Below are 10,854 nucleotides of genomic sequence, written 5' to 3'. Positions count from 1 at the left end.
CAGTATTTTATATTACAATCATTGGAAGAGTCAAAGTCAGGTATTTGCTGTTCTTCTGTTCTTTTTCATGTCTCAACAGAAGTGGGTAATCATACTTTACAACTGAATTGCACAGGTGGAATAACAGTAACTTCCATATGACACATTAGTGTATTATTATTTTAATAAGTCTAAAACCAAAAGCAAGGGTAATGCTTGCAGACCTAAGTAATTTTGATAGTCAGAAGTGAAAACTTGAAAGTTTTCTTCCATTGTGGAAATCCAAAGGCAATGCACTCAATGTGAGAATTTCTTATTCAGAATATTAGACGTTAAAATACATGGTTGGATAAAAATGTTTTCTTATGACTGTAAACAGACCACTTTGAATGAAGTTTATTTGCTAAATACACTGTAGCAGTAATTTATAAGTAAAATCATACTCAAAGAGCTTTGTGGAGGAGGTACAGTCTATGTGGCTAGCCTGGTGCTAATAAACAGTCTGATCCATTCCTTAAGAAAGCTTACCCAGCAGAAGCCTCCCTTGTATTCACTGCTGCCTGCCCATGAAGATTCTTGATGCTTTCTTTCAAAAGGGCAAAGGAAAAATTACAAAATTAATGAAGTTAATAGACCAGATATTCTGGTGTTCTGTAACAATGAAAGAAATTATGCGAGTTAATGGCTGTGTGAAACCTGCTTTTGAGAGAAGTATGCAAAGCTCAGGAAATTTAGAGTAAGAGGGTAATTTAATGTAAAAATTTTGAGAAGAAAAATGATAGTGTGAGTAAAGTATTGATGATCAGCCTTTGGATCACCTGAACTATCTCCCTGTTTTAAATTGGAGTAATGGATTTCCACAGAGTGAGTTTATGAATAAGGGAAGGGGCAAAATCTGGTGCTTGGTATATTCAAGTTATATGCAGACAACATTTGTGTCAGTTTTTATCCAGCTGTTTTTGGCACCATCATTGCTGTGGTCTTTCACCCCACAAATGGCACTTTTACAGATGGCAGAATATTGAGGAGCAATGTGAATGGGGCTGATGTTTTGTCGTAGCAATCATATTCAGGGTATTGTTAACAGGACTGGATCTCTGACACTGCAGCAATGAGCCAGGATTGTGCTACAGTGCTAGTCTTGGGTCTCTCCAAAACTAACAGCATTGTGGCACTCAGTGCCATGGGCTGGGAACTGCAGCGGGAGTGGATCAAGGGTTGGACTTGATGATCTCTGAGGTCCCTTCCAACCCAGAAATAGATTCTATGATTCTATGATTCTGTGGGCTGAGAAGAATCATCTTCTGAGGTTGGTAGTTAGACATAGTTCAGATCAACTTGGAGCAGACATTGCAGATGTTTGTCTTTGTGCAACCTTAAGCTTTTGCTTTGTTGGATTTGATAATGACTTAGGCTGCAGGTGGCTGGGTTAATTTTGCCAGGAGCAGGCTCACAGATATTTTAGTGGTGTGAGCTTTACTCCTTGTAGCGCAGAGACTTTTTGTATCAGCTTTGATTGCTTTTCTATTGGTGTTGTAGAATACTTTGGGTAAGTGGCTTTTGCAAGCTCTTACTGCACACGGAAGCTGCCGGTTCCAGAGTAGGCTCATGGCGTGGTAAATCCAGCAAGCTGCTCCCACCAGAAGAGCCCTCACCTGTTTTAGATACTGGTTCCACAGGCAGATGCTCCTTGTGATTGAATTTTCTGCCCAGGGCAGCAGCTGGAACCCTGACTGTTTAAGGTGGAACATAGGTCTCTCCTAGTTCCTTGATTTAGGCTACAGCCTAGCAGACACTTAAGCATGCTTTTAATTTAAAACAGCTAATACTAGCTAAAGTCTGGTTTGTCCTCCAAACAGGTTATATGTACTCTACAGGTGCTCTAGTGAGTTGTGGACAGGCTGTGGACTTGAAAGTGAAATGGCCATGTTTCCACAGTACTGTGCTGTCTGATTTCTGCTGGTTAACATGCAGCCCAGACACTTGTGTCACCGACCTGTTTTTTCTCCATCATCCCTTTAGTCTTCTTCCCACCATGTGTGCCTTCAGTCTAATTTAAATACTCTTGATACTTTTTGTGGGTTTTTTTGTTTTTTTTTTTTTGGGGTATCTCAAACTACCTTCAGCTCAGTTATGCAAAAGTTGACTGTTAACAGCTAAGTTGAGTTGAACTCATGTAATACAATATATATGCAGTTTCTTCGAAACGCAGAGGTTAGAGGTGTGCACAAGCACTCTGCTTATTTTGTGGCTATTTGGCATTAGGTTCTATTTGACAGGAAAGATTAAACGCTGGGCAAAAGTGACAAAAACATAAGTCATTTTCTGTAGTGCACTTGCTATATACATTCTCATGAAAAACTGAAATACAAGTTAAATACATAATTATTTTATTCCAGGCTATAGAATAAGTGTATTTAGGCAGTTTTTCAAAGTGTATTGTACACTGCATGCACAATAAATCAGTTTAATAGTTTGACTGTTTTACAGCTTGTGTTCAAAGAACTGTGTGATAGGCAATGAGATCATGTTATGAATTGTCCTTTAGGACAGTACCCATTTTTTTCAGTAAAAAAAAAATTGGGAAACCCAAACTGCTACTTGCAATGTATATTGAACATTTTAATGTGAGCATTTGCTCCAAGAAAGAAACTTCAAGTTATGTTCAATTTTTAAATCCCTCCAAATAGAGGATTCAAGACAAGAAATTTTGAACGTGATTTCATTGCAGTATTACACTGAAGAATGGTGTAATATTTTCCAAAATGATGTAACAGTTTCCAGACACAGATTTTGGAATCTTATGCTAGAAATCAAGATAGGATTTTAGGGCCCACACATTTAGCTTTAAAACTGTCACTGAAAGGATGACTTGTCTGTGTTGACAAGGACTTCTACCTGTGTGAAATATCTTATAAAGATAGCTTATGACTAGCAGGTCACCATCAAATAGTAACATTAAGAATATTCAAGTCTACATTTTTAAAGACTTATGCATGCAGTTTTGTCTCTTACACATAACAATGTGTAGATGTGTTGACTAAATGTATTGTGCCTCAAACACCAACAAACTAGAAATTACACTATGTAAATATATACAAATATGATCCTGTGTATGTTTAGTACTACAGTAAATACAACTGTAATCAAATTATTCTAGACATATGTAGGACCATAGTTAAATTCCAATTAAGAAAAAAGCCAGAAAAATTCATTTTTTCTAACAGTATTTCACAGTAGAAGGAAGCAGTCCTTTCTCACTGAATTTTGCCCCCTCAGGATTTGTAAACATCATAGATATTATTCTATCAGTATAGTAATTGAATATTTTATTCATAGTGGTAAGTATCTAACCAACATGAATAAAGTTGTCATAACACAATAACACTTTCAGACGAAACAGGTATTTATTAAAAGAAACATTTATAAATATTTTGTCTTGCATTTTAAACTACATTTTCATAAATAACAATATTTAAAAGTGCTGAATATGGTAGGATAGTCAGCAACGCCACTGTAAACAGATTTGTTTTCCACTTTGCAAATTTCTTTTTAGATCCCATTTTGTCAAACACTACGACAGTTAAAATATTTGCATAGGGAATAGAGAATAGCCCTTTTAATCATCTCCTGAATTCTATATAAATTACAAAACCAAATGAGTTTTAGAAACAGTTCTTTAAATTGTTCATATATATATATCTCCAAAAAAAGCACACAGGTTTCAAGTAAAAAGAATGATTAAAAAATTCCCCAGGCTTGCTATTTGAAGCATGTTCAATAAATTAAAAAAAAAAAAAATAAAAATGAGAGGTAGTAAAACAAAGGAAAAAAATAAGCCCCAGAAGATAAACTAAGACCTGCATCCTAGCAGTGTAGCAGCAGACCCGCCTCGAATGCGGCAGCAGCTCCAGCCAGAGCTGGCACCGAGGATGCCTGCGGGGAGTAACCCCTGCCAGGAGTGAGTAACCCCTGTGAGGAGTGAGTAACCCCTGTGAGGAGTGAGTAACCCCTGCCAGGAGTAAGTAACCCCTGCCAGGAGTAACCCCTGTGAGGAATAAGTAACCCCTGTGAGGAGTAACCGGGCGGGTGGAGCAAGCATGCTGGGGCCGACTCTGCTCAATGACTGTCCCCTCCCATCACAAGCAATAGGTTTATGCTCGGTGTAAGTGAGAAGAACTTTGCCTCTTCAGTCTTAGTATAAGACCAGAGATGTCAGTATTAAATATATATATATACACACACATCCATTCATATATATATATATATTTAACAAGTACTCAAAGCCATTTCTTGGTAAACCTTTAGCAGTTTGCGAGGAATGCTAGTGCTCGTTTTGCTTGAATATGGTAGGTGTGAAGATGGGTTTTTCGAAGTTCCCAGTCACTGTCTCTTTAAACATCAAAATGCATCCTAGAATTGGACATTCTGTGATAAAAAGGCCAAGCAAACACCTATTAAAAACACCATGGCAGCCAAGTGATGGGAGTTCTGTGCTGCCTTAGCTCTGATTAAGGGCTCAGTGCAGTACCCAGGCAAGATGCCCATTGTGAATCCATAGGCATTTTACTTGGGTAAGGACTGCAGGTTTAGGAGCCCTTGAAGTTTGGTTTCATAGTTATCATCAAACCCCTTGTTTTCAAGGAGTTACTCAAAATCAATGAGGCTAGAAGCTAAGATAAATCTTCTTTGACCTGCCACCTTGTAAAACATTACTTTGTTTAAAAACATTTTGTACTGGATTAAGCTTTCAAGAAAAAATCTTACAGGACAGATGCAGTTCATCAAAATGTTCTAAAATGCTCTAAAATGCTACATGTAGGCAATCTTTTATTAAATTTCTTTATTCAAAAAACTAAATTATCAAGCTTTTTGTCGGTTTTTTTTTCTGTTTGTTTTTGTTTTTTTGCTGAAGTACATAACATTATACAACAGTGTTAGAACTGGATAGCCAGTCTTTAATAAATCAATTACAGTATCTGACATCTGAAATGTACATTGAAAATCTTTGTTCTTTTAACAATTAAACAATATCAGCGCATAGGTTGTGTCACCCAGATATGGATCCCTTTAAGTGGTTTGTGCTTTTTTTTTGCTTTTTTTTTTTGACATTGCAAACTGTAATGAAAATGCCACAGTTTTGGCAGTGAACAACCAGAGGAATCCTCCACTTGATTTATTTTAAATAAACAGTGATAAATAGCTCTTTTTTTCTGTACAGAAATATTGGCTTCAAAAAGTCAGTGTATTGTACTCAGTAGAGCATGTTGAGTAATGCTACACCTTAAAAATTGGCTTTTTTTTCAGTTAGTGATGTTAAAAATGCAAGCCTCTTTCTGGTTTGCTGCAATTGTTTCTATGTACCATAAGACTGTATTGCACATAAAAAGTTCTTAAATACAGATATTAATTTATGTTATTGGATTAAATATTGCAACAACTAAGTGATAAGTGAAGCAGTTTTTACCTTGCACATGCAGTGTGAGGATACACAAGGAGACTGTTCATAAAACTACAAATACATCATTGCAATCTTGTCTGCGGTGGGGTGAAAGGAGTGTGAAACAAATGTATTTTGGCAAATCCATTGTTCCCCTCCCACGCCATCTCGAGCAAGGAGGACCTTGGTAAAAATGTAGACAGAGACCATATGTATTTGTTTTCTTCACAGTAGCCTGAGTAGTGCTAAACTGTAGTTCTCCAGGAACCCAGCTCCAGATGTTATTAAACTACTTTTCTTCCATCCCACCCACCGAAAAAAAGAAAAAAGAAAAAAAAAAAAAAAAAAAAAAAAATCAAGTTATTTTGTTGGAAAATTTAAATTAAGTTTCAGAAGTAGAGCCTGTAATACTTTCAACAAGGGACTTATAAATCTGAGAGTTCAAAAACCTTGGAAAAGAGTCTCTGTGCATTAGGGTGTATATCTGGAGTTGGGCATCTTCATACATGTGAGGGCTAGGATCCAACAAGTTTCTGTTGATCACTTCTCTCACCCGGGAGTCAAGACTAACCTGAAGAAGATGAGAACAGACTAATATTAAACAGTAATACTGGAAAGGCTGCCATAGGTATCTTTGTTTCTCAGGGCTCTATTGAGCATGACAAGTTTATCAGTTTATTCAAGCAACAAGGTGTGCTTAGAATCATCGTGGTTAGACAGGACCTTCAAGATCAGAGTCCCACCATCAGTCCTACACCATCTTAACCACTAAGTCAGCTCCCAAAGCACAACATATACCTATTTTTTTTAACACACCCCCCCCCCGAGGACTGGCAACTCCACCATCTCCCTGGGCAACCTGGCTTCACCACTCTTTCAGGGAAGAAATTTTTCCCCATATCCAACCTGAACCTCCCCTGGCACAACTTGAACCCATTTCCTCTTATCCTATCGCTAGTCACTAGGGGGAGGAGGCCAACACCTGCCTCACTACAATCTCCTCTCAGGTAGTTGTAGAGAGCAATAAGGGCTCAACCTCCTCTTCTCCAGGCTTAACAGACCCAGTTCCTTCAGCCTTTCCTCGTAAGGCCTGTTCTCCAGACCCCACTTGTTCTTTCAGAACTGCTACACTGCTGCAGACTGAGACTGCTAACTCTCTTTCAGCTTTGATATACTGAAGTAAGATCTTAAGTATTTAAGATCTGTAGGATGAAATGCAGATGTGGAACAGAATAAATGCAATGCAACTAAATAAAGCTCTGCAGCAACCTGGATTTCCCCAGATCCGTTAGTTAACATTTAAAAATATATATATATATATTTACATATTTAAAATTATTTCTCTGAAATCAATATTGAATGGCTCTCATTCAGAGAGCCAAAATGTCCTGACCATTTGTGGTTAAATCTTCCAATTCTTTCTATTCACAATTATCATCTGTTTTGTCCTACAGATATTCTTCCTGTTTTTCCAGGCACTACAATTATTACTCACAATTTACCCAGTTTGTTTGCATTTTTATCATGTTAATATTAACTATTTCAGACTTTTTTCTTCTTTTCAAGACTCTTCAACATCTGGCAATTTATATTTTCTGGATATCATACATCCACGTTGTTAGCAAGTTTTAATTTTAGCTTCTCGCTTACTCTGCATTTGTAATGAACTCCTCTGCCTAGGCAGAAAAGGGCATATTATGCCTGGGATGAATGCACAGATGATTTTAGAATATAATTTAGAAATTTGAGTGCCTGTACAGCTTATCCACAAAATGCTCTAAACCCAGGAAAAATAATGCCTTCTGAAGTAAAAATAAAGGCAGTACCAGGGAAGCCCAGTGTGGCCAGCAATGGTTTGCTCAGATAAGAAAAGGCTGGAAAACTCAATAGAGAAATCAGTTAACTGAGAAATCAGTTAAGCTACTGTGATTTATACTAGGTTGCAATCTGACCCTACAACTCTGCAATCTTATAAGCAGATATTCATATTGCCTGAAGGATTGAGTTCAATCCTGGAAAGCTCCATGTACAGAGATACATGCACAGAGATGTGAAGGACACTTAACTGAGACAAAAACCCAGAACACAAGTGGATGTGTAAGCTTGTGTATTTTTGTACGTGGTGAAAGACAGTGGTGTGGTGCAGTGTGGTACAGTACTGAGGAGTAAATACACATTTTCATAATATCTTCAATACCAGCTGTAGAACCTGACACTGTTGGTTTGTTGGCATATTGGAGTATGTTACTGCCACAACTGGCAAACCTTCTCCTCCAAGACTTGCAGTTAGTTGGTGATCTCTCACAAGGCACAACTACAATGTAGCCTAACTCCAGATAGCTTGTTTTCTCTTCATGTTAGCAAACTCTACCTATTATTCAAGTACACTGTCTCTGCAGAACATCCCTTAAGCCTGCTTGATGCACACTCAAGAGTAGAGAACCCTAGGGCTTAGCAGGATCCCTGCTGTATGCTGCCCTTACAGGTGGGATTTTACTGCCAGCTTTTAGACACAAGACCATGCAGGGGTGTGGGTGTTATGGTAGTTTTGAGAAGCAGTGTTGCAGCCATGCATCTCCAGAATTTATTTGAATAGATTTCAGTCCCAGACCACTGCATTTCTGTAGCACAGAAGTGACACGCTAAGAGTTAAGCAACATTTCCCCTGACACACATGAACATATTGAAGTGAAAATGGTGCAGCTACCTAGTTGGTTCTTCTTTGTCAAATATAACAACTGGGATAAAAAGCCCAAGTTTGGCAAGTTGGTGGGGTTTTGTGCCACTGAATATGGCACAAAGTTTAAGTTAATTGCTCTTAAATAATGAAAAAAACTTAATTAGGGAGCTATTAATTTACTTGCTGTTTTTCAATGACTTTAACTAAAGTCAGATGGCAAAACTAGTTGGAATTACTAAAGGTATTTCCTCCCTGAACAGAGGAATACAAAGTATCTGTTTAGAACACCAGGACCTTTTGCCTCAATAAGCTCATCACTGAACAGGGGATGCTAAATATTTAACCAAAAGACAGCATCTGGAATGGGATGCCTGGATGAATAAGAACTTTTCAGCTCCTGTACTAATCTAAAAAGTTACAAAAAGTTCTCTTTTACTTTAAGTTTCCAGTAGGGGCAGGAGCAACAGCATTAATGATATCCACATACATCCAGTGCATCAAGTATGTGAGTAGTTTTGTTAAAAACTTCAAGTCAAACAACACTTACTTAGTGTTTGAATTTTAATTGTTGGTTGATCTTAGCTTAAAAAAAAAAAACCTGAGCATTAAGTACATATATGTTTACTAGAGTTATTATACTGTATTATAGTGTGTCATATTGTATCATATATCATATCATATTGTATTGTATTGCAATTATAATTAGCTTGTTGTGCCAGCAGCTATCCCACTCAAAAGCAGAAGCCTACACTGTGGCAAAAGAGAAAGTAGTGGAGCTTCATATGAATTAAGTTACAAATTATTACCAAATGCAGTGCAGAAGTGAAATATAGGAGGCAAGGTCCACAGTGAGCATGAATTAGCATAACACCATTGAGTAGAAAGTAAAACGTCAGAGACAAGGCAAAGAAGATAAAGGTGCATGACATGGCCTAAAGGAGACTCTTCTATAGTCCCTATTCATTTATTCATCTCTTCATTCCAAAAAACTGTTTGATAGTGGATGCTTTATTACAGGTGGAGATAATTTCAGAATGTGTTTATATTTGTCTTTTTTAACTTCCTAGATATTATCTTACCTTTCATTAGAGAAAAAATGTGGTCTCCATTCTTGGACTCTTACATAGGAATAATCAGTGCAAATTTGGATTTTCTGCCAGGCAGCTGCTGCATCAGATAAATCTGTAATAATTCTTGATTGTGGTGCCTTTTCTTCAGAAATCTGTTTGCATTACTTACTTCCTCTCTCTGGCAGGCATATAGCATTACTAAAGAAACATACTCATTTCTCAGCCTTCTCTTAGTGGAGTTTCTTGAGTCTTATCAAAAGCTCCGAGGTGGTGTAGCCAGTGAAGGTAAATGGCCCAGCACCTGTCTCCCTACCTTTCCTGCCCCTTCCTTTCCTGATTTTATGTTCACACTAAAACTTTAATCTGGGAAATCAGGCAGACTTTCAGACCCCCATCTGGCAATCAAGGGTATAACATTTCTGCTGTGGAATAACAGAAGATGTAACATTTCTAGCTTTACCTCTTTTGGCGATAGTATAGAAATGTAATCTTCATATATAAGTCTTGCTTTTTCTTCAATAACCTTCTTGTTCTGTTCCTTCTTTAGATCTTCACATGCAAGCCAGAAAAGCAGGTTCTCCTCACTATACTCTGTTCGAAGAAACTCTCTGAAAAGGTTCCTCCCAGCTGGTGTTTTCATCATCTTGTCAAAATTCTGAGCCCAAGACAAAATTTCATCTGCAGTAGGGTTTTGGCTGCAAAAGCAAAGTATCATTACAAATATGCTTCTATTTTTGTAACAATGTTTTCATACATTCATCCAAAAATTCTTTCAACTGTGCTTTAGTCCAGAGTGAAAACTGGAAGCAACAAGGCTTCAGCAATGACAGGGGAAATTTGTTCACTCTTCAACTCTTCACTTGTGCATTCATTATCTCGATGACTCGCTAAGCATGTTTAATGTTATGGGACATGCAATGCACATGGCTTTCTTCAAGTTTTCTACTAGTGTTCTTAGCTATCAGGCTCAAAGGCAAAACCTCACAGCAGTTACAGGAGATGTGATTCCAGGGAGCTGATAACAGACTGTTTCATGTGGGGTTTAGATGACATCTGATGTCCCTGCCTGCTTCTGATGGTGTTTGGCCAATCACTGGCTGCCAGAAGATTTGCTTCAGGAAGGGCAAGAAAAACCAAAGGCTCTTGGCAGCCAAGAGCATACTAATGAGGCTCAACAAAATAGTAATTCAGAGAGCTTTTAAATTAGCATATTTCTCTGTGCTTGTACCTAGGGGTTGCTAAGCTTCCCTCTGTTTAGTGTTATTGACCTGAATGATGATCTATTGGCATGAGATGTGATGGATGTTGCTGGGAAAACTGGAGAGAGAAGAAACTGGAAAAAGTCCTTCTTCCCATTTTCTGAAGGAAACTATTTGTGACTTGTAACAGTGGATGCACTGGATAAAGGATCAGAAGACTAACTTGCATCACTAATCCATTAATATGCCAATGAAGAGCTTGAGAATATAATACTCCAAGTTACTTCACAACAATTAAATACAGTTTCAAAATTAATTCTGAGTGCTCACCCTCTCCTTCCTGATACACAAGAGCTTTACTAGGTGTTGCTAATAGTTTCTGTGAATCATGTAGCATAAGTGGTATTAGTCTATATGATTTCTCTTCAAGTCCATTTATTAACTCTACTCTGTATGCAAGGCAGATGGAATGATGGGAACCTATTT

The 10,854-nt window shown here is 37.7% G+C and overlaps 1 protein-coding gene across 1 annotated transcript in view; it reads right to left on the bottom strand.

The window, feature by feature from the left end:
* Nucleotides 1-5,801: 5,801 nt before the first annotated feature.
* RGS17 (regulator of G protein signaling 17) overlaps nt 5,802-10,854 on the bottom strand; it is a 31,278-nt gene continuing 26,225 nt past the window's right edge. The window contains exons 4-5 of the mRNA XM_008496903.2: nt 9,630-9,864; nt 5,802-5,990 (exon numbers count right to left, since the gene is read on the bottom strand). Coding sequence (XP_008495125.2) covers nt 5,802-5,990; nt 9,630-9,864 — 424 coding nt within the window. The remainder of the gene's footprint in view (nt 5,991-9,629; nt 9,865-10,854) is intronic.

The sequence above is a fragment of the Calypte anna genome, chromosome 3 (genome assembly GCF_003957555.1).
Source record: "Calypte anna isolate BGI_N300 chromosome 3, bCalAnn1_v1.p, whole genome shotgun sequence".
Taxonomy (NCBI): domain Eukaryota; kingdom Metazoa; phylum Chordata; class Aves; order Apodiformes; family Trochilidae; genus Calypte; species Calypte anna.
This window is presented reverse-complemented; position numbering and strand designations above follow the sequence as displayed.